The sequence below is a fragment of the Mustela nivalis genome (assembly GCF_964662115.1).
Source record: "Mustela nivalis genome assembly, chromosome: X".
NCBI classification, from domain to species: domain Eukaryota; kingdom Metazoa; phylum Chordata; class Mammalia; order Carnivora; family Mustelidae; genus Mustela; species Mustela nivalis.
Genome location: NC_139040.1, coordinates 38,862,502 through 38,887,185, shown reverse-complemented (window position 1 = coordinate 38,887,185; position 24,684 = coordinate 38,862,502). Strand labels below are relative to the sequence as shown.

Sequence of the window (24,684 nt, the reverse complement as noted above, 5' to 3'; positions counted from 1 at the left end):
TGGATATATCCTTTCAAATTAGTGTTTACACATGCTTTGGGTAAATACTGAGTAGTGTGATTCCTGGATCATGTGATAATTCTATTTTTAATTTTTTTGAAGAATCTCCATACTGTTTTCCACAGTGGTTGCATCAGTTTGCATTCCTACCAACAGTGCACAAGGGTTCCTTTTTTCTGCAACCTTGCCAATGTTTGTTGTTTCTTGAGTTTTTGATGTTAGCCATTCTGACAGGTGTGAGGTGATATCTAATTATGGTTCTGATTTGCATTTCGCTGATGATGGTGATGTTGAGCATCTTTTCATGCATCAATTGGCCATATGTGTGTCTTTTGAGAAATGTCCATTCATGTCTTCTGCCCATTTTTTAATTGGATAATTTGGGGGTGGGGTTGAGTTGCATCAGTTCCTTCTTTTTTTAAAGATTTTTAAAAAAATGTGTTTGTCAGAGAGTGAGAAAAAGCACAGGCAAAGGGAGAAGCAGGCTTCCCACTGAGCAAGGAGCCTGATACAGGACCCAGTCCCAGGATCCTGGTATCATTACTGAGCCAAAGGCAGATGCTTAACTGACTGAGCCACTTAGGCATCCCAAGTTGTATCAGTTCTTTATATATTTTGAATACTAACCCTTCATCGGATGTGGCATTTGCAAATATCTTCTCCCATTCAATAGGCTGCCTTTTAGTTTTATTGACTATTTCCCTTGCTGTGCAGAAGCTTTTTATTTTGATGTACTCCCAATAGTTTATTTTTGCTTTTGTTTCTCTTGCCTTAGGAGACATTTAGAAAAATATTGTTACAGCTGATGTCAGAGAAAATACTGGTTGTGCTCTCCTCTAGAATTTTTATGGTTTCAGGTCTCACATTTAAGTCCTTAATCCATTTTTAAAATTATAATTCCAGTATAGGTTACATACAGTGTTATATTAGTTTCAGGTGCACAATATAGTGATTCAACAATACCATATATCATCCAGTGCTCACCAAAAGATTTCTTATCCATTTTGAGTTTATTTTTGTGTATGTTGTAAGAGAAAGTCCAGTGTCATTCTTTTGCATGTAGCATTGAGTTTCCCCAACACCATTTGTTGAATAGACTATCTTTTTCACATTTCATATTCATGCCTCCTTTGTTGAAGATTAATTGACCATAAAATTGTGGGTTTATTTCTATGTTCTCTATTCTTTACTTTGATCTGTGTGTCTATTTTTGTGCCAGTACCCTAATGTTTTGATTACTAGAGCTTTGTAGTATAACTTTAAATCTACAATTGTGATGTGTCCAGCTTTGTTTTTCTTTTTCAGGATTGCTTTGGCTTCTCAGGGTCTTTTGTAGTTCCATACAAATTTTAGGATTGTTTGTTCTAGTTCTGTGAAAAACGCTGTTGGTATATTAATGGGGATTGCATTAAATTTGTAGATTGTTTTGGGTTGTATGGACATTCTAATAATATTTCTTCTTCCAATCTATGGGCATGGAATGTCTTTCTAATTGTTTGTGTCATCAGTTTTTTTTTTTTTTGTCATCAGTTTTTTAATCAGTGTTTTATAGTTTTCAGAGTATAGAGCTTTCACTTCTTTGGTTAAATTTATTTCTAGGTGTTTTATTATTTTTGGTGCAATTTTAAGTGGGATTATTTTCTCAATTTTTCTTTCTGCTGCTTCATTATTAGTGTTTAGAAATGCAACAGGTTTATGTACATTGACTTTTGTATGCTGCAACCTTTCTGAATTCATTTATAAGTTCTAGTAATTTTTTGGTGGAGTCTTTAGGATTTTCTATATATAATATTATGTCACCTGCAAATACTAAAAGTTTTACATCTTCCTTATCAATTTGAATGTCTTTTATTCTTTTTGGTTGTCTAATTGTTATGGCTAGGACTTACAGTACTATGCTGAATAAAAATGTGAGACTGGATATCCTTGTCTTTTTCCTATTTTTAGGGGGAAAGCTCCCAGTTTTTCCCCCATTGAGTATGATGTTAGCTGTGGGTTTTTCATGTATGGCTTTTATTATGTTGAGGTATGTTCCCTCTAAACCGACTTTGTTGAGAGTTTTTATCATGAATTGATGTTGTACTTTGTCAAGTGCTTTTCTGCATCTACTGAAATGATCATATGGTTTTTATCCTTTCTCTTATTGATGTAATGTATCACATTGATTTGCAAACATTGAATCACTCTTGCTAAATCCCACTTAATTGTTGTGAATAATTTTTTAAATGTATTGCTGGATTCAGTTTTGTAATATTTTGCTGAGAATTTTTGCATCTATGTTCATCAGAGATAATGGTCTCTAGTTCTCTTTTTTATAGTATCTTTATCTGGTTTTGGTATCAGTATAATGCTGTCCTCATAGAATGATTTGGGAAGTTTTCCTTCTTCTTCTTTAAATGTTTGGTAGAAATCATTTGTGAAGCCATCTGGTCCTGGGCTTTGTTTATTGGAAATTTTTTGATTACAGATTCAATCTCATTCCTGGCAATAGGTCTGTTCAAATTTTCTATTTCTTCCTCATTCAGTTTGGGAGGTTATATGTTTCTAGGAATTTATCCATTTCTTCTAGATTTTCCAACTTGTTGGTGTATAATTTTTCATAATATTTGTTTTATATTCCTGTAGTGTCAAGTGTCAGTTGTTATTTCTCCTCTTTCACTTCCACTTTTGTTTGTTTGAATCCTCTCTCTTCCTCTCTCTTCTCTCTCTCTCCCTTGATGAATCTGGCTAAAGGTTTATTAACTTTTTTGATCTTTTCATAGAACCAGCTCCTGGTTTCATTGATCTATTCTATTTTTTTAAATATTCTTTTTCATTTATTTCTGCTCTAATCTTTATTATTTCCTTCCTTCTACTAGTTTTGGATTTTCTTTGTTCTTTTTCTAGCTCTTTTAAGTCCAACTTTGGGTTGTTTATTTGAGATTTGTCTTGCTTCTTGAGGTAGGTATGTATTGGTCTAAACTTCATGCTTATAACAGCTTTTCCTGCATCTCAAAGATTTGGGACAATTGTGCTTTCATTTTCATCTGTATCCATGTATATTTCAATTTCCTTTCTGATTTCTTTCATTATTGTATTACTATCAATTAGTTCCTTTATGTTTGGTATTAACAACTTTATTTATTTAGGTGGTTCCATGTTGGATACATAGATATTTATAATTGTTATATTTTCTTGTTGGATTGTTCCCTTTTTTCACAGTGTCCTTCTTTGTGTCTTGTTCCAGTCTTTGTTTTGAGGTCATTTTTTTCTGAGATAAGTATTGCTACCCCAGCTTTCTTTTCACAACCATTTGTAATGATAAATGTTTCTTCATCCTTTTACTTTCAGTCTGCATGATTCTTTAGCTCTGAAATAAATCTCTTGTAGGTAGCATATAGACAGGTCTTTTTTTAATCCATTCCATCACTCTATGTCTTTTCAATTTTTAATTTCTTTAGAGAGGAGGAGAAAAAAGAGGCAGGCAGAGCAAGAGAAGGAATCTTAAGCAGGCTCCAGGCCCAGCTTGGAACCCAATGTGCACCTTGATCTCATAACCCTGAGTTCATGACCTAAGCCAAAATCAAGAGTTGGATGCTTAACCAACTGAGCCATCTAGGCATCCTACCCTATGTCTTTTGATTTGAGCATTTAGTCTACTTACAGTCAAAGTACTTATTGATAGGTATGTATTTATTGCCAGTTTCTTACTTGTTTTATGGTTGTTTTGTATTTTTTCTCTGTTCCGTTCTTCCCTAGCTCTCTTTTTTTAGAACTAGGCTTTCATTAGCGATATACTTGGATTCCTTTCTTTTTATTTTATGCATATTACTTATTTTTTATTTGTGGTTACCATTCAGTTTATATATAATATCTTCTGCATATAGTAGTCTATACTAAGTTGATGGTCACTTAAGTTTGAACCCATTCTTTACCCTTCTTCTTTTCATGTTTTAGGTACCTGGTGTCATCCTTAATATTCTTTTATTTTGTGAGTGTCTTGACTGAGAGATTTTAGAGATATAGTTATTTTTACTGCTTTTGTGCTTCCTACTTTTCTTACTTTTACTTATGGTATTTCCTTTATACTCAGAGTCCCCTTTAACATTTCTTGTAATGCTGGTTTAGTGGTCATCAATTCCTTTAGCTTTTTTGTTTGTCTGGGAAACTATCTCTTCTTCTAATCTGAATGATAGCCTTGGTGGATAGAGTATTCTTAGTTGCAGATTTTTTTTTCTCTTTCAGCACTTTGAATATATATAATGGCACTCTTTTATGGCCTGCAAAGTTTCTGCTGAAAAATTCACTGATGGCTTTTGTATGTTACTGTTTTCTTTTATCTGCTGCTTTTAAATTCTCCCTTTATCACTACTTTCTGACATTTTAATTACTGTGTCTTGTTGTGAACCTCTTTGGGTTGATTTTGTTGGGGGATCTCTATACTTCCTGGACATGGATTTCTTGCTTCCTTTCCCAGATTAGGAAAGTTTTCATCTATTATTTCTTCAAATAAGTTTTCCTCCCTTTGTCTCTCTTCACCTTCTGGGATCCCTATGATGTGAATTTTATTATGCTTGATGGTGATGATGAGTTCCCTAATCCTATTTTCATTTTGCATATTTTTTCTCTCACCTGCTCAGCTTGATTACTTTCTATTACTTTGTCCTCTAGATCACCGATTCATTCTTTTGCTTCCCTTAGTTTGCTGTTCATTCCATCTAGTGTATTTTTAATTTCATGTATTGTATTCTTCATCTCCAACTGGTTCTTTTTTAATCTCTTTGTTAAAAGTCTCACTGATGTCCTCCACCCTTTTCTCAAGCTCAGCGAGTATCTTTATGATCATTACTTTAAATTTTCTATCAGGCATATTACTTATCTCAATTTTGTCTAGGTCTCTTGTGATTTTGTCCTGTTCTTTCATCTGGGACACATTACTGTATCTCCTCATTTTGTCCACCTCTCTGTGTCTGTTTCTGTGTGCTACATCTCTTACTCTTGAAAGTAGTGGCTTTTTTAAATTTATTTTTTATTTTCAGCATAACAGTATTCATTATTTTTGCACCACACCCAGTGCTCCATGCAATCCGTGCCCTCTATAATACCCACCACCTGGTACCCCGACCTCCCACCCCCCGCCCCTTCAAAACCCTCAGATTGTTTTTCAGAGTTCATAGTCTCTTATGGTTCACCTCCCCTTCCAATTTCCCCCAACTCCCTTCTCCTCTCTAACTCCCCATGTCCTCCATGCTATTTGTTATGCTCCACAAATAAGTGAAACCATATGATAATTGACTCTCTCTGCTTGACTTATTTCACTCAGCAGTAGCTTTTTGAGGATGAGGTCCTGTAGTGCCCAGCGGTGTAATATCCCCTCTTCACCAGAATCTGGAGCTTCAATGGTATCTCCTTTGTGTGTTGCATGTGCCCTGCTGTTGTGGCTGAGCAGTCTTTTCCTTTAGTTCAGTTGTTTGCAGTGCCTCTCTTTTTCTGTTGTGGGCAGTATTTGGTTCCTGTGGTATTAGTGGGCCAGACTTGGCCCTCCTTGAGGTTAAATTGGGTCAGACCAGGCATTTTTCCAGAGTTGCAGTAGCACCAAACTACAGGGTGCTTTCTCTGTTTTGTTCCCTGAGAAAATTTCATTGGTGGATGGAGCCAGCAGTCATAACAACCATCTGCCCCCAGCCCCACTGTTGGGGCTACAGTCTTGCTGATGTGTGTGGTATCTTTCCCTCTTCCCAGGGCAGGAGTCACTTTGAAGTGGTGTTGGCCTCTGTCAGGGCAGCTTGCACATTGCCAAGCTTCTGGTACCACTTTGGATGGGCTCTGGCCAAAAGCATATTGGAGGGGCAGCTCTGCAAAATGTGAAGGGAGGGTAAATACTTCATTAGCAAGGTTTGAATGCTGGACCTTTGTAAGAGGGCACCTGACACCACCACCTGAACTGATGCCAGGCAGATTGTAGGGGGGAGATCTGAAAAGCATGGAGGTTTGGGGATGGAAGGTGTGGTGTTAGCAAGGTTTGTGCCAATTCTCTGGAGGAGGAGACCTGCAGCACCAGGACTGCAACAGGTTTGGCTGAAGAGGGTGGATACACCAAGCATGCAGATGCTGGGTACATGGTGTTAGCAATTTAGGTAGCAAGTGTTGACATCACACTAGTTCCTGCAGATGGTTGTGTGTTTATGCGTGGCTGCAGGGGAGGGAAATGGAGCCTGCCAGATCCTTTGTTCCTGGAGTTTTACAAGGATCACTGTTCACCTAGGATACACTCCAAATTTAGTAACTCGCCATCCTGTATGACCCAGTTGATTCTCAAACTGTTGCTTCTTTGCTGCATCTCCGTGGGCTGTTTGTTATACGTCTCTTTAAGGGTAGGGACTCAGTTTCTCCTCATACTCCCAGCTCTTCCAGAACTGAGCTCACTGATTTTTAAAATCTAGATTTTAAGTCCTACTGGTGGTAAGAATTCACACAATTTGGTTCTTCTGGTTTTCAAAGCCAAATGTCATGGGGATTTGTCTTCTCAGTGTAGACTCCCTGGTATGATCATCTCCTTCTCTCCCTGTCAGTGCCCATGTTTCCCTTCCTCCTACAGACAGTCCAGTGTGTCTGTTTAGTTCCCCACTGAATCTCAAGCTTCCCTACCCTCTTTGATGTGGTCTCTTCTCTACATTGAGTTGTGGAGCTTGTTCTGCCAATCTTCAGGTTGTTTTCTGGTTTATTTACACTGGTGTGAACACTATCTCATTGTATGCATGGGATGAAATGAGCTTAGGATCCTCCTACTCCACCATCTTCCCAGCATCTCTCTCCAGAATCACTGTATTTATGACTCAACAACCTTTGTAGAGTTGCCAGATAAAATACAGGATGTCCAGTTAAATTTAGATGTCAGATGCAATGAATTATTTTTTAGTCTATGTCCCAGATATTTCATGAGACATACTCATGCTAATACATTACTCGTCATTCATCTGAAATACAAAATTTCCTATATTTTTATTTTCAAAATCTGGCAACCTCATTGTGTTTTGTTTCTTGGCCAAAGCAGGACAGTTGTAAGCCCCCTGTCATTTTCTCTGCAAATCTGCAAGTATCCATGTCTCTCTGTGTTGTATTTGTGGAGGGATTTTTATTCCCCTTAAGCTATTTAAGTTACAATGACATAAATTTGTCCCCACAAAATGCTGAACTAAATAGTGCTGGACTCAAAGTGTTGTAACTCATGAATGGGTGTGGTCTGCCAGCCTATTTTATGCTTCCAAATAGCATTTGATATTTCAGGCTTAAGACCAAAACGTGTGCAGATTGCTGTCAGAGTGTTAACATTGATGCCCAGTTCTGAGTATTTCTTAAATGTAGTTTATGATCGGTCCCTAAAATTAGACACAGACTCATCACACCCTTGTTGACAGGTTTGGATTGTTCCTCGGTCAATGAAAGAGGGGAAAACCTTCAGGAATTGCCTGGAAGATCTCTCCCTCTGTCTTTGCTCAGGCAGATCCTATCCCATTTCTCAAAACCTAGCTCAGATACACCTCCTCCATGCAGCTTTCTATCTCTGTGGTTTTTGCATGGTTGGAGAGTTCTGAAGGTAGAGATTTAAAAGTTAGAGGGAGCTGAAAAAGGGAAAGGGGAGGAGAAGGAGGACAGAACAAAGGATGGAGAACTCAGGAGAGGTAAAAGTCCAGGTGGGAGTTGAGTTATCAGGGGCAGACACAGAGTTAAATAGAAGGAGTTCTATAGGGAGGGTGAAGACTGATGTTGTTTTAAGACTCAATAGATTGGAATCTTTCTGACCTTTTTCTTTTCCCAGCATCACCTTTCCAGTTAAAGAAAGCTGCTCATTGTTAGTTAGCGATTTTCTTTCCTTTTTGTTCTAAGGCACAAGTCTTGATGTGTTCCCAGAATCCCAAATAAAAGAGGAATAAAAATAGAAGAGACAACATTCTTTTATTTTTATTTTTTATTTTTAAATTTATTATTTTTTTCTCACCATAGTACATATGCCAGAAAAAACTGGAGTTTGTTTTAATTTGGCTTATAGTTCTCTCAGCTTCCACCAGTTATATATACTCTTGGCTCAGGTACACAAATTCTCAAGTTCAAACTTCCAATTTCTCCCTCTTTCTACAGCTTGGCTCTAACCATCCTAGTGCCTCCCCAATGCTCTCCTGCACCCCAGTTTTGTTGCCTTCATGTCCTTTACCCCATAGCCATGAGAAATGTCATATCTATTGGGTGGGGAGTCTGAAATCATGGATGATTTCACGGAGAAGGTTGTATCTCAGCTAGGCCTTGAGTGATGGGACAAGATTTGCCTGGGTAGAGTCAGAGGGGAACACCTTCCAGTAGAAGATGATGATATGAGTTTGTTCATTTTTCAAATAGAGTATTATGGAGGGCTTTCTTTGTGCTGGTATTAATCATGTTCTGGGCAAGAGTGTGGGTTTTGAGGGCAAAGACTCAAACTCCAACCCTTTTTATTTCCTGGCTATACCAGGGGTTGGGATCAGCTGTAACAGAACCAGTGAAGCAGGTATGATGGAGACTGACAAATTGGAGAGCAAAAGCCCTGTTTAACAAGGACAACTCCTGCTTGGATGCTGGTAGTTATAGCCATGTGGGCTAGTTGGGCATGATATTCTGAAATTTCAAGAAAACTAGGTTCTGGATTTTTATGTGAAGTACTTTTCTTTTTAAAATACTGGCCATTAAATTAAAAAAAAATGAATTTATAGGTCAAACTATACACATCTGTAGGCTTGTTGTCTTCATGGTTGACAAGTTTGTCTCCTCTGTCTTAGAGGCTTAACTCTATACTTAGTAGAGCAAGTAAGGCTCCCCGCTTCCCCAGCTAGCACCTCTGTTTCATCTCCAGCCTTGTTTTTCCCTACATCTCCTTCCCTGCCACTCTGTAGACCAACACAGTAAAACTGTTGTCCAGATGAACCTCTGTTGGTGCACAGGTTGTTGAAGTATGTTTTTCCATATTCCCACTTCAATTTTCTTCTCCTAACAGCTCCTATTCTTTGAGAGCCATCTCCTTTGAGAAGCCTTCACTCGCTCCTTCCTTGTGCTTCCCCAAACCTTAGATAACCATTAGCCGTACTCTATTGCCATTCTTTCTCCACTTCTCTGTCTTATCCACCAGTCTGAGTATATCATGCATGATACCTAAGGGCATGTGGTAAATAGGTGCTTGGTAAATGAATAAGAGGAATGAATATATGTCTGCAATGTCATTCACTATATGTAAACATGCACCAAAAAAAAAAAAATATAGAAGTCCCCTTCTCTATCCACTCACCCATTTATCCAGCAAACATTTATTGAGCTCTTATTATATGGCAGGGACTGTTCTAGGTGATGGAGATATAAGAATGAACATGCCAGACAAAGTCCCTGCCTTCACACATCTCATATTTTAGTGTGGGAAGATATTAAACAAAAATATGTAAGATAATTCTAAGAAAGAAAGTAAAAGCAGGGTAAGGGCTTAGAGGCTGACAGATATACTTTCCAATAGGGTAGCTAAAGAAAGGATATCTGGGAAGGTGACATTTGAGCAAAGTTTTGGGGAAGGGTGGGAGCAAACCATACAGATAGATGGAGACAAGCATGAAGGAAGGAACAACAAGTGCAAAGGCCCTGCGGTGGGAGCATGATCAGCATATTTGAGGTATAACAAGGAGGCCAAAGTGGCTACAGAGGAGGGAGCAAAGGGAAGAGTGGTGAGAGGTGAGGTCACAGAGGCAATAGGTTAGACCATCATATCATCACCCCTCTCAACCAAGACCATCATATCATCACCCCTCTCAACCACCTATTGAACACAAACCTTGGTGAACAATGGAGTGAGTAATGTCAGTCTTGATGGGATGTGTGGTGGCAGTGCCAGGGAGATGTGCATAGGTCCAAACAGCTTTTCCCACAGATATATGCTTCTCATAGTGCCCGCTCTACCCAGAGTCTTTACCACAAGGCTCTCAGATGCAGGTCCCACCTGAGACTGGCCCTGTTTGCCTTGGGAGGGTAATGAACCTGTGGAGATTGGCCAAAGTTATTTCCTGCTAGTTGGGGTTGGGACCAGGCTGTGCACCTCCGCCCAGTTGGAAAGGGCTCCAGAGTTGTTATTCATCAGATATGCTGCTGTTTAGAACAAGTCCTGAGTTTCCCACTTCTACACCTTTCTCTCTCCTAGGAAGTCATACCAGAAGAGTCAGGAGACCTATGTTCTACTTCCTGCTTGACCTCCACAATGGGTGGTGAGAGCTAGGGAAGGCTTGGTGCTCTGTGAAAAGGAGGACTGAGACTTGATATTCTAGTGCTGTATGCCACATCTGGGTCTTGACTCTTTCTGCATGATGGGCAACCTGATTTCTAGCCTTGGAAGTGGGTCTTCTATGGCCTCTTCTTGTAGCTGCACCCAGGTATGAGCATAGCTGTCCTGCCTATTCAAAAGCTGTGGTAAGTGGTAAGGTTTGACTGAAGCCCCAAGGTCTCTTTTCCCAAACATCTCCCACAGCTTCTCTTCTCCTGCACACCCTGACATTCTTGCCATTAGTCATTCCTCATGGGTAAAGGTGGGAGGCCATCTCCCAAGGGGACTCCTGGAAGCCCACAGGCCCATACATCCAACCTGCCCAACCAGGACTCAGTCATCTTCTTGGTGTGCAGAAAGAAAGGACATCTCTTCTGAGGGAGAGACACAAGCCTCCAGGACTGTTGGAAAACCACTGGAAAAGTCTCAGGCCAGGCTCCCTGCTGAGTGGCTCTGAGCAGCAACCTGAGCAGGAAGAACAAGGGACCACAGGAAGCCCACTACCTGGGAACGCTGTGACATTTTTCTTTTCTGAAGAAAAACTTGGTCGCCCTTGTAGCTTAGTTTGGGGCTAGCTGCTGAGTCAATTCTTCTTGAGCTAAGTTGTTTTCAGACCTTGAGGCACAGTTTAACCCCCTAAATGAGCATAAGGAGGATGACACAATTTGTTGAGGCACGGTAACTCATAGGAAGCTTGCATATTCCTGCTTTGCTGATTTCAGCCCTGTGGTTTCCCGAGAGTTGCTATTGCAAAGGATTGTGGAGCCCTTAGTCCTCCTTCCCATCAGATGTGCTGAACTATGGAGCGCCTGGGTGATTCAGCTGGTTAAACATCTGTCTTGGGCTCAGGTCATCACCTTAGGGTCCTGGGATTAAGCCTCACATTGTTGGGTTTTTTGTTCAGCAGGGAGTCTGCTTCTCTCCCTCCTTCTGCCCCTCCCCACAACTTATGCACATGCATGAGTGTGTGCACTCTCTGTCAAATCCTAAAAAAAAAAAGAAGAAGAAGAAGAAGTGTCAAACTAGACAGGAAGGCTTAAAGCAGTAGGGGAGGCTATGAGGAGACAGGTGCTGCTGCAGCTCAGGGACCCAACACCTGGGGCCAGGGAGGAACCCCCTCTGGGGGAGAATAGATACTTCCCTGAGACTCTAAGGGTAAGAGTGTGCTATGAGCTCAGCCAGGCGTGGGTTCCTGGCCAAGAGGTTTTCCCTATGAGATCTCTTTGTAAATATAGGGGCATATCAGGAACCCAGATCTCTGTTCACTTTAAATCAGGAGTTGCAAGATCACGTGAAGTGAGCCAGGTATAAGCAGTTGGTGGTGGGGACTGGTAGCTCCCCATTTGAAGACAGCAGTCACTCATCAGTTGTCCTTGCTTGCTGTGCTGAAATCTGCCTGGATGGTCCAACCTACTAATTGTTTTTAAAAGAAAGCTCTTAATACAATGATTTTAGATGTTTCCCACATGTTTCAAGGTTGATAAAGAGTTGCATTTGTATGGGGCTCCTGGTTGGCTCCGTTTGTTGGGCTTCTGACTCTTGGTTTCAGCTCAGGTCGTCATCTCCTCGGTCAGGGATCGAGCCCTAAGTTAGGCTCTGCACTCAGCCGAGAGTCTGCTTGGAAATTCTCTCTCTCTGCCCCTCCCTTGTTCTCTTTCTCTCAAATAAATTAATAAATCTTTTTTAAAAAAGAATTACATTTGTATTAATACAGCAGGCATGTGTAATACCATTTACTATATGCAGGCACTGTTCTCAGCACTTTGCAAATAATAACTTGTCCAGTTCTTAGAAAAATAACAAACTCACAAGGTATGTCTTCCTCCACCTCATTTATTGATGAGAAAAATGAGGCCCAAAGGAATTAAGTAACTTGCTGACAATCGCTCAGCTGGTAAGTGGCATAGCCAGGCTTAAAGCCAAGCTGCCTGACTCTGTAGTCTGTGCTCTTTGTTGCTCTGTTATGCTGCCTCATTAAAACAGCAAATGAACAAATAAAACCCAGCAAACACAAAACACCGAGCAGGACAAAAACCAAGCAGGTGAGAAGATGCAAAAACAAGCCCTTCATTTGCTGTCTCCGCTTTAAACCAAATCCAACGGAATTTGGCGCCTTTGCCATTTTCTTCTGCTTTTGTCTTCTGTCTTCTTTGTTAACTTCCCCATGCCTGACCCCCATCTTAACACCTCTCTTTTTAAGATACTCCCAACACTGATTTCTTTTCAGCTCTTTCATAAAGCAACATGGCCTCTTTGCCCCGTCAGTTTTGCTCTCTGAAATGCAGCCTCTCACGTTTCATGGTTCATTCTTGATCTTCACCTTGAAAAATTCTGCTCAGTTCCTTCTAGAATCCCTGTCTCCTGCCAGGTGGAGGTGGATCCCATGAACTCATTTTGCGATGAAGATTTGGAGGAATCACAACCATCCCTTGCAGTGGTGCACATTTCTCCTTCTGTACTTGTATTCATATAGTTTCTATGTTGCATAATGCCATCTTCGATAGTCACATACTTCTTAGAATTCATCCCTGTTTTTTGTATATTTTTCTTGTCTTTCTAGCAAGAGTGTAAGCCAGGAACACAGGGGATGTGTTGACTATGTATTCTACCATCCTTTTTCAGTGCCAAGAAGTCACATCACATAATCGGCAAAGGTGTGGGCTTTGGAGCACTCTCCCTTGGATCCAAGCCTTGGCCTTGCCACTTACAAACTGTGTGACCAATGATGATTCATTTGACCTCTCTGAACCTCTTTTGGGAGATTATCATCAGACATGATGTATGTGAAATTCTTAACCCAGGGCCTGACTCTCATCTAGTAAGCCTTAGCATTTGACAACTCTTATTACGATGTCACTGGTACCATTAATTAGCTCAGGCAGCTGTGAAAGTATTCAATCTCTGGACTCCAAAAGGATCTCTGGTTTTTAGGATTAATGTCACTCAGGTATTGTTAGGAAGTGTTGAAAAGGATTGGCTAACAAACAAACAAACAAACAAAAAACCTAGATGTACATGAATAGATGAATGGATAAAGAATATGTGGGGTGTATGTATATACACATACACATGCAAACTCTGGAATATTATGCAGCCATCAAAACCCCCCAAATCTTGCATTTGCAATGATGTGGATGGAACTAGAGGGTATCATGCTAAGTGAAATAAGTCAGTGAGAGAAAGACAATTATCGTATGATCTCACTGATGTGAGGAATTTGAGAAACAAGACATTGGATCATAGGGAAAGAAAGGGAAAAATGAAACAAGACAAAACCAGAGAGGGAGACAAACCATAAGAGACTCTTAATCTCAGGAAACAAACTGAGGGTAGCTGGAGGGGAGGGGGTTAGAGGGATGGGGTGGTTGGGTTACGGACATTGGGAAGGGTATGTGCTATGGTGAGTATTGTGAATTGTGTAAGACTGATGATTCACAGACCTGTACCCCTGAAACAAATAATACATTATATGTTAATAACAAAAATAATAAATTAAGAAAAAAAGAATTAAAAAAAGAAAACAACCCAGGACCCTACAATTGTACAATTAGAATGTAGTTTTTTATTTTTTGTTCAAGTCAAGCTTGACTTCTCTCAATTAGAAGGAACTGGAAGTGCTCGGACCTCCTTGGATTGAATAGGTGGGTACCTGTGTGGGCAGATGTGCGCATGCTTGTGCCTACACAGACATGTGAACTTTTCAAAGCAGAGCCTATGACATGTGTTTGTATAGTGCGTCAACACAAATTGCCTAGGAGTAGGCTTCCCCAAACACTTTAATGTACACAGCAGGTTGAGTCACACTATCAGTTAACATAGAGTTCCTGGTACTAACCCTTTCCAGACTCCCTACTATCGCTAGGTAAGCAATCCTAGGCTACTCAACACAAGCTGACTCATACTTACTGTTAAAACACGACTTGCCAGAGGAGAACTTTCTGCAGGACTTTTCCCTCCAGGACAAGAAAACAAAGATTTCCCAAATTTAAGAGACTAGAACCTCCATGGTCCAAGCTACAACATATACTCCTGTTTCTCAGACTTATTAAGGGCCATTTCTGGCAGTTCTCTGGAGGACACCCAGTAAGGCATCCAGAGAGCACATTTAAGGACTGTGTCTTTACACCAGGTTAACCATTGAGAGAAATTCCAGTCCTTACACCCAGAGAAGGAAGGGAGAGAGGAAACTCTTTCACTGCATAACACCATCACAGGATTCCCTTGAGAGCCCATGGTCTGGGACTCCCAGCTTGGAGGTTTGGAGAGTTGTAAAATTATGTGCCACGTCTTCTTTTTACCGTTTGCAAAGCAAGTAGGTGTCAACCTACAATAGGAAATGTGTTGTTGTTGATGTTAATGATGTGATCTTAGGTTTGTTTTTCAACAAATATACCAGATCACGCACATCCAAATGAGCGCTACCCTTTCAAATAGTCCCTCTGACATATCATACACTTGAAAAAGTGAGTTCACCAAACATAATGACTCTGGGTCCCTAAAGTCACAGTATACTGTAAGTCACGAGCACATATTCTGCAGGGCTGACTTGAGCTGAGGCCCTGACTCCGGCTTTTATGTGGTCTTCAAAAAAATTCTCTCTGAGCCTCATTTTTAGCACTAAGGGGCTTACCAGGGACTGACACTTTGACCAATAACAGCCTTACCTGTGAGGAGAATAATCGGCAGCCATTTCCCAACAGGGAACTGGTAAAGCAAGATTAAAATGACTGCTCACTAGCTGTGTGTAATAAATGGTGGGGAGGGAGAGTAGGAGCCACTAGGTACTGCTCAGTGAAGAGAACTGAACCAACTATATGTGAAATAGGATGCAGGTTATATAGCAGGATTAGTTGAGATCCATTGAGAGAGGTGAGAATGAGTCCTGAGTCTAGATGTTGCTGTAAATGAGATTTGTGTAAATTGCTTCATTTTCCTGTGCTTCTTTTTCCTCACCTATAACACTAGGATAATATGACTACATACCTCATAAGGCTGTGAAGAAGATTAAGTAGGATATTGCATATAAAGCACTTAGCACGATGCCTGGCCAATAACAAGCTCGTGTGTGTGTGTGTGTGTGTGTGTGTGTGTGTGTGTATAAAATCACCTAAACACAGTCCTTATCCTCCTTTTTTTTTTTTTTAAAGATTTTTATTTATTTGATGGCGAGAGACACAGTGAGAGAGGGAACACAAGCAGGGGGAGTAGGAGAGAGAAAAGCAAGCTCCCTGCTGAGCAGGGAGCCCTATATGGGGGTTGATCCCAGGACCCTGGGATCATGACCTGAGCCGAAGGCAGACACATAAGGACTGAGCCACCCAGGCTCCCCCGGTCCTTATCTCTTTATGAACTTGCATTCTTAGAGGTATAAAGAAGACCAGTGCGTAAGAGTCCTGCTATCCCTTAGGGGCTGTGCAAAAGGTATTGATTCATGATGAGATCACATGTGGGAATCAGGAATCAGTGTCTGGAGGAGTTAACAGTTGTGGGGAGGCTCACAGGATGAGTAGGTTCTTGACAATTCAGTTTGGTAAGGTGGTACATCTGGGAGGAGAGAATAGCCTTGTAGAAGCACAGGGATGGGAGAGTGGGGCTTATGTTCAGGGAACAGAGAGTATTCAGTTTTGTTTGGAGACCACTTAATAAGACTTTGGCCAGCCCTGACATTCTTTGGTGTTACAAATCTCAGAAAATAGGCATCAAAGGTAGGTTGGGCACCAACTGAATGCTAGATAAAAATTCTTATGTCTAGACAAAAAGGCGATGGGAGTCATGGAAGATTTCTGAGTATGAGAATGGCCTGATTAGATTGGACTTTAGGAAAACTTAGCTGGCAGGATTGTTTAGGATGGACTGGAGAGGGAGGAAAATCAGAGGCCAGGAGATGGGCTAGGAGGCTGCCACAACCATCTCAATGAGAGCTAATGGGGATTGAATTAGAGGATGACAGGGTTCATTCTCACCTCTCTCAGCTGACCTCAACTCTTCCTGTCATATAACCTGAATCCTATTTCACATGTAGCTGGGCAGTTTTCTGTTCTCTTAATGGGGTGGTAGCTATTGGATCCTGTTCCCCTCCCTATGCTTTATTGCACACATCTGGTGAGCAGCCATTTTTATTTAATTAGTTTAGAGAAAGAGAGAGCATACGAGTGGGAGGGACAGGAAGAGAGAGACAGAATCTCAAGTGTATCCTGTACATGGGGCTTGATCTCACAACCCTGAGATCACAACCTTGAGATCACAGTCTGAGCCAAAACCAAGAATCAGATGCATAACTGACTGCACCACCCAGGTGCCCCTAGTGAGCAGCCATTTTAATCTTGCTTTACCAGTTCCCTGCTGGGAAATGGTTGTGGTTGGTCAAAGCCTCAGGAGTTGGAAAGAGAAGACGGGCTGAAGAGCTAGGACCAGTAGGATCTGGTACTCCTGGAATGGCAGAGTGAGTAAAGTAGGAGTCAAAGAGTATGCCGATGAAGTGTTAAGGGGGAGTGCAGCAACAGTGGTTGGAAAGTGGCACAGGCTTCGTGACTAGAGAATGACATGTGACATCACCTTTGAGACACCAGTGGGACACAGAAGTGGAGTTGCCTGGCAGACAGTCAGAAAAAGCAGTGAAGACTCAATAGTGCTGTGATTGCACAAGGAATGTTTAAAATATTTTCTTTGGAACCATTCCAACAGGAATGAATTAAAGTCTTTAGACTCTAAGCACTGACTAGATTATGCCCTTCTATACGTAATTCAAAATTTTAAAAGTCCTTACAAAACCACAAAATATGTAGGAGGAAGTCCAATAAATTCTGATTTTCTCATGATGACTACTTCAGGGATCAAAAAATATATATGAGAAATTTTACTCCCAAATTTGTCTCTCTGTCTCTCTCTATCTCATGCTGGTGCCATAAATAAGAATGGCTTCAGTCTGTCTTTTGAAAACCCAAGACTGCCTTCTGTCTGAGTCGGTTCCCAAGCCCCACAAGGACAGCAGGCTCATTACTTTATAGTTATACCCTGTTTCTTTTAAAAATATTTTATTTATTTATTTGACAGAGAGAGAGAGAGAGAGAGTGAGAGAGAGAGAGCACAAGCAGGGAGAGCAGCAGGGAGAGGGAGAAGCAGGATCCCCACCATGCAGGGAGCCCAATGTGGGACTCGATTCCAGGACTCTGGGCTCATGACCTGAGCCAAAGACAGATGCTTAACCACTTGAGCCACCCAGGTGCCCTATGCTTCATTTCTTGGGCACAAAACAGCATTTTGATGAACTTTATCACCTACCTTATTTATTAAAATTAGTCTCAAATGACCTAGCTATTTTCAAAGACCAAATTCCCTCAAAGGGTAATGATTTGCTCCTATTAAGGACACTAGAACCTTTAAAAAACATTTCTACCCATCTCACACAATACACAAAAATCAAATCTGCATGGGTTAAATTCAGAATCCCAAATGCATTCATTTAACAAATACTGAGTACCTACTATGGGCAAGGTGCTGTTGTAGGCCCTTGGAATAAATAGTAAATAAAATAGACAGAAATCCCTGCCCTCTTGAAACTTACAGTCTAGGGGCACCTGTGTGGCTCAGTCTGTTAAGCATCTGTTTTCTGCTCAGGGCATGATTCCAGGGTCCTGGGATCGAGCCCAGTGTCAGGCTCCCTGCTCAACTAGGGAGTCTGCTTCTCCCTCTCCCTCTGCTCCTTCCCCCACTTCTGCTCTCGCTTTCTCTCTCTCTCTCAAATAAGTAAATCAAATCTTAAAAAAGGAGAAATTTATATTCTAGCTAGGTGGGAAAACTAACCACAAGTACACTGCATAGTATGTTAGGAGGTAATGAGTGCTACCTAAGGCAGCAGGGAATTGGGAGGGCTGGAGTGGAGAAATCTGTAGTTTTTAATTGTGTAATCAGGGGAGGCATTGTTGAAAACTGACATTCGAGCAAAGACTTGAAGATGTGAGTTGGACCTGCTGATACCTGGATTTAAAGGGTCACAGACATAAGAAACCACCAGTGTAAATGCCCCCAAACGTGGGAATGTGCCTGATTTATTCAAGGGTCAGTAAATATAGTTTGGCTGGAGCAAGGTGAGAGGGAAGGAGTGATAGGAGATGAGGTAGGTTGGACATGTGGTAGAAGGAGTGTATAGGGTCTTCTAAGCTACTTAAAATTTTTTTAAAAATTTATTTATTTATTTATTTATTGGAGAGAGGGCAGACAGAGCGGAAGAGATAAACTCTTTAGAACACTCTATGGTTGGGGCGCTTGGGTGGCTCAGTGGGTTAAGCCTCTGCCCTCAGCTCAGGTCATGATCCCAGGGTCCTGGGATCGAGCCCCGCATCGGGCTTTCTGCTCTGCAGGGAGCCTGCTTTCTCCTCTCTCTGCCTGCCTCTCTGCCTACTTGTGATCTCTGTCTGTCAAATAAATAAATAAAATCTTTAAAAAAAAAAAAAAAAAAAAAAAAAAAAAAAAGAACACTCTATGGTGAGTGTGGAGCCTGACATGGGGCTGGATCCCAGGACCCTGAGATAATGACCTGAGCAGAAACCAAGAGTCGAACACTCAGATGACTGAGCTACCCAGGTGTCCGTCCCATAAGCTACTTTAAAGACTTTGGCTTTTGCTGTGAGAGAAACTGAGAACAATAGGGAGATCTTGAGCAAAAAATGAGATGTGATCTGACTTACATATAAAAGGGTCATTCCGGTGGCCATGGTGAGAATAGGCTGTAAGGGACAATGAAGAAACAGGGACACCAGTTAGGCCATTGCGGTGAGCCAGGTAATTGACGGTAGTGGCTCAGACCAGGGCGGTAGCTGTGAAGGTATGGGACAGTCATCGGAGTCTGGGTCTATTTTGTACATGGACCCAAAAGAATTCACTGATGTTTTGATGTGGTACATAAGGGGAGGAGAGGAATTAAGGATGACACCAAGGTTTTTGCCTTAAACAACTGGAAGGAAAGAGTTGCCATAACTGAAAGGCAGAACAAAATTAAAGAAGCATTAAGAGAAAGTATAATATTATATATTTATATATATTATATAACAATATAATAACATTTCTACAGTCTTGGATTGATTGGGAACGGCTTTCTTAAGGAAGACATGAAACTCAGAAGCTAAGAGAAAAAAAATGCTAGACTAACTACAAAAAAATGCAAACCTTCTTGATGGTCGAAGATGTAAAACTTTTTAAGAAGAGAGAATGGAAGAAAATATTTATAATATATATACCATACTTAATTCCATTTTAATCAACTCTTGATTATCAGTCCATGAATTAATCCCTAACTGTGGGATATGAAATTAATATTCCTAAGGTAGAAAAAGCACTTCAATGATACCGAAAGACTGATAATTCAATGGAAAAATGTTTTAAGGCCATAAATAGGCAATTAACAGGGAAGGGAACACCAATTAAGCCAGCAAACCTATAAAAAAAGGCTCAGCCTCATTAGAGAACTACAAATTAAAACAGCAATGCGACACCAGCTCTCACCCACAGTACTAGTAAAAATAAATGGCATACTTTTCATTGTTGGCAAGGCTATGGAGAGACAGGCACTCTTATAAATTCTTAATGGAGGTGTCCATTTGTAAAGGATTTCCAGTGGTCAACACTGAGACCTGTCCCCAAATTTAAAGCATTTGTCTCCTTTGATCCAGCAGTTCCATTTCTAGGTACCTAATCTACAGAAATACTCATGCAAGCAGGTGGAGATGTAGACAAAGGGATGTCCATTTCACCGTGTTAATAATAGCAAAAAACTGAAGGTGATGCAAGACTTGACCAACAAGAGAATGGTTAAAGGAGTTGCGGTACATCTGTGCAGTGAAATACCAAGTAGCCTTCAAACAGATAAGGGAGCTCTATAGATGACCCAAAGAGACAATTAAAAATGCTATTTCAAGGGGAAAACAAACTAGAGAATGTGTATGTGTAGTATTATTACCTTTATGACTCAAAAAACCACCACTGTGTGTGTGTGTGTGCGCGCACGCATGCACGCGCGTGTGTGAATTGGCAGAAGCTCTGAGAAAAGCATGAAACTTCCATTGCTTGTGTACATGGTGTGTGATTACACCCATGGGTGAGAGAACGGAGGCTTTCTTTTTATTCCCCGCATACTTCTTTTTTCTTTGAAACCCCATTACAATCAAAATGTGTTATTTTTGTAATTTTTAAGTTAACAAAAATGAGAAATAAGTCAGAAGCTGCAGATTTTTGAAAGTTCCCAAAGAATCTTGGAAGCAGTAGCCTTGGGAGAGACACGTTTCTGAGCCTCTGTTTTTTAATATAGAGAACGGAGATAATTCCTCCCCTCTTTATTTTAGTCAGTTGTGAAGATAAAAAGGAAAGGCAGCTTAAAAATCATATAGCCGGGATGCCTGGGTGGCTCAGTTGGTTAAGCGGCTGCCTTTGGCTCAGGTCATGATCCCAGCGTCCTGGGATCGAGTCCCACATCGGGCTCCTTGCTCAGCAGAAAGCCTGCTTCTCCCTCTGCCTCTGCCTGCCTCTCTGTCTGCCTGTGCTCACTCTCTCTGACAAAAAAAAAAAAAAATCATAAAGCCATATAAAAATATGAAAGATATTTCACATTACTTTATGCACTAGTTAATGACCCACTTCTTTGTCAATAACATCCAAATTTGATACCAAGAAGAGAAATTAGATGATCTCTTTGAATTTGTTTTGACAGAATTCTTCCTTTCCCAATTGGGCCTTACATAAGCAATAATGTAGGCATTTTACTTAAATGTTCTAGAGAGTTCTGTGTTTGTCTGAGATATTCTGGGTTTTGGCAATAGTCTTAAGTCATACTCTCCACCGCACCCATTTCAGGGCCAGCTAGCTTGCACAGTAGCAGATGAATTAGAAAGCTTTTACTTAGCCCTGCTTTGTGCTTAGCATTCCACCATGAGCAGATGACCAGACATCCAAGTTTACCTGGGACTGTTATGATTTACACCATCTGTCCCATGTAATGCTAATAGCAGCCTATTCATTCTCAAAAGTGTCCTTGGTTTAATGACAAATTATATGTTCATCTATGGGGTATGGAAGGAGACACAGGAATCCCTTGGCTTATGAACACCAGACTTCTCGGTCAAGGCCGAGAAGAGTTGATGTGGACCTCCAGAGGGCTGCCCTCCAAACTGTCCTCCTCTGCAAATCCTCCTCTCTCAGACCATTTCTCTTTATTGGATTGCCTGGTACTCCTGTTGGGAGAGTCATTTGGGGTGGGGGAGGCAAACATTCTATTTTCAATTGTGTAAACCAGGTGAGGAATGTTCACTGCGATTGTTCTTGTTTGTTTGTTTTTGGGTTTTTTTTTCCTTTCCTAATATGGAGCCGATTATCTGCTTGTACAGAGGAGGAGTGTTTCTGGGAGGCATAAGTTTAGAAAGGAAAAGGTAGTCTTGGAGTATGAGTTACTCTGGTGAGTAAGACCCTCCCTTAAAGGCAAGCAAGGAACTCAAGGGTCCTGGGGGCCATGAGAGTTGGGGCCAGAAAGGAAGGTGGGTGTCAAATGCATACAACTGTTATTTGGGGGGAGGGAATGTTGCTTTGTGCTCAACACATGACTTAGGAAGGGAAAGGAATGTTCTTTTTTGGCCACCTGTTGTTCCTTCTCCTCTTCCCCTGCTCTGTATGTCCCAGCACCCAGAATTCACACTGATGGTAGACTATGTGTCTTTTATTTTTTTTTTAAAGATTTTATTTATTTGACAGACAGAGATCACAGGTAGGCAGAGAGGCAGGCAGAGAGAGAGGAGGAAGCAGGCTCCCCACTGAGTAGAGAGCCTGATGCGGGGCTCGATCCCAGGACCTGAGATCATGACCTGAGCCGAAGGCAGAGGCTTAACCCACTGAGCCACCCAGGCGCCCCGACTATGTGTCTTTTAAATCTGGGAATGAGATTTCCATTTAAAGCATCCTGCTTTGGCGGGAATGTGTGCTCTTGGATTCAGTCAAAGGGCTTACCAAGACATTTTGGTATATAACTCTTCCTAACTTGGGGGCTGCCTTACAAGACTTTGTCTTTGTCCTGGAGGGGCTTACAGCTATTGGATTTAGAGGAGACCCTGTTAATAAATAGGAAACTACTGGAGAGCAATCAAGTGCCAACTGTAGGGTATTAGTTCTAAGTATAATGCAAATCTATCCAAAGTAGAGCCCAGAGAGCGGTGGTAAAAATTTAAAAAAAAAAAAAAAGAACTTTTCATATAAGACACCATGACTGATCTGTCCTAAGAATATGCTTGGACAGCAAGGGCATAGAGGAGAACATTCTAAGCAGAGCTGGAATTCACCTGGAGCCAGGGTCTGGCTCCAGCCATGAGCATGGGCAGGAAAGGCTGTGGGAAAGAACCAGGAAGTAGTGGGAAATTGGCCGGCTAAAGTGAATGGGGCTCAGACGTTTCCTATAAATTAAAGTTCCTAAAAGAGGGGAGAGCCTGGCCTGCTAGGCCAGAAGAGCATGCGACTCTAGATCTCAGGGTCGTGAGTTTGAGTACAGCCGTTGGTTGTAAAGATTACTTAAATCAATGAAAACTAAAATAAATAAATAAATAAAGTTCATAAAACACATCACTGCAGCTTGCCCATGTTTCGTGTGACCAAACACTCTGAGGCAGGAAATTGCAACAGCACTTTTCAGTGGGTGAAGTTCAGATGAGAGGAGGGTCAGTTCTTGGAAGCCTGGGAATCCTGATTAAGGATTCCAGTCCTGTTGGAAGGAGTTCATAGTGGTGTTAACTGAAAATACTTGGTCAAGGTTGGAACACTGGACCTAAAAACCTGGGGTGGAAGCAGCAGATTGGTGAAAGGATAGATCTGAGCGCCATTGCACAGGTGAAAACAGCAGGACTTAGAGATCGCCTAGGAGGAGCCGGAGGAGGCCTTCACGCCTCTCAACCTGAACACAACAGGAACTCTTGTAAGCGAAGGCTTTTCACCGTGGCAGCCTGCCATTCCCTCCTAGGGAAACTTCTTTCCAAAGAAATCCTGTTGCATCTACTCATTAACCTAATTCTGCAAAAATTCAGACTCATACAATGGAAGTCTTAAATTTTTTTCATTCACCTGATGGTGCAGCGTTCAGTTGGGGAAATGCTATGGGGTTTCTAACCAGGAAAACCAAAGCATGCTATTCGTTCTATTGCCAAAGTGATTGAGAACTGCAAGGGCTTCAAGAAAGTGTGACGTGTCCACAGTTTGTTCACACAGAAACACATGCTTTTTGCTGTCTAAGTCCCGTGTCCTTCCTGTGAACCCTGTCTCCTGAGAAAATCTTAGAGCACCAATTTACTGACCTAATTTGCAAACGAAGGTTAGTGAATCCATGCTGGAAGTCTTCGATGGAAATATTTGAAATTAATTAGCCTTGTCGGCTTTTATTTGTATAGGCTCACTCCCCACTGTATACCCCCCAAGTTTAGCTTTTTAGTAAGATTGATTTTAAACACTAAAGCTCAGAGAATCTGTGTACAAATAGCCTGAAGAATTTAAATGCATGGGTTTATTATTAACGCAGTAGCAAATATATCAAGGAAACACGCCCCATGAAAAGTGTTTCAAAGAAACACAAATCTGCTCTGAGAAAGGACTGTACCCAATAAGTAAGCCCGAAGAGGCTGTTTGCTCCGTGATGCCTGCAGATAAGCCTGGCAAAGCTCGGTGTGGTTGAAGGAGGCGCTTGAGACTCAGCTTAGCCGAGGCAGGCGACTAGCCTAAACGCTGCGCTCCACGAACACTGGCACAATGGTGTTCGCATTTTGGAAGGTCTTTCTGATCCTAAGCTGCCTTGCAGGTAAGGAAAGGATCTCCAAACCATCCCAGATGATTGGGGATGGAGTTTTTTTTTTAAGACAAAATCACAAATTTTTGCATGAGTGTTCTCCTCTTGCACTTCAAAAGAATTATAATTACTTTGCTGAATAAAGTAGTTTTCAGACCTCTAGTTTAGCAAATATAGGCCACGTTGTAAATGTAATTTTATGGAACTTCTGAATTAAAATTTTCTCAGAAAATCACAGTAGTTTTCTCTCTCTCTCTCTCTCTCTCTTTTAAATTTGGAAGGTGAACAGATTAATTTGCTGGGAAGCTGAAGTTTTGCACCGAAGATAGTTTTTTTCTCATTCATTTTAGTGTTTCTTTTAAGGGAACTTGCTATGATCCACTTGTTTTGCTATGACAAGCAGGCTTGGAGGGCCTGCTATGATTTACTCCGCAACATTTCTGTAGCAGCTGCAGTTTTCCGAACTGAAAACCAAGACCATATTTTGGAAAATATGTGAGTGATTTATTGTTGTGCACAATATGGGTGTTTTCAGGAATTGGAGCAAAACAATCATTTTTAGAGTCAAGGTCCT

The 24,684-nt window shown here is 41.2% G+C and overlaps 1 protein-coding gene across 2 annotated transcripts in view; it reads left to right on the top strand.

Annotated features, from left to right (window-relative positions):
* Positions 1-24,053: 24,053 nt before the first annotated feature.
* The window catches only part of VSIG1 (V-set and immunoglobulin domain containing 1), a 38,325-nt gene continuing 37,694 nt past the window's right edge, over positions 24,054-24,684 (top strand). For both annotated transcript variants that reach the window (XM_082717380.1, XM_082717379.1), the window contains exon 1: positions 24,054-24,122. In XM_082717380.1, coding sequence (XP_082573506.1) covers positions 24,074-24,122 — 49 coding nt within the window. In that variant the 5' untranslated portion in view covers positions 24,054-24,073. The remainder of the gene's footprint in view (positions 24,123-24,684) is intronic.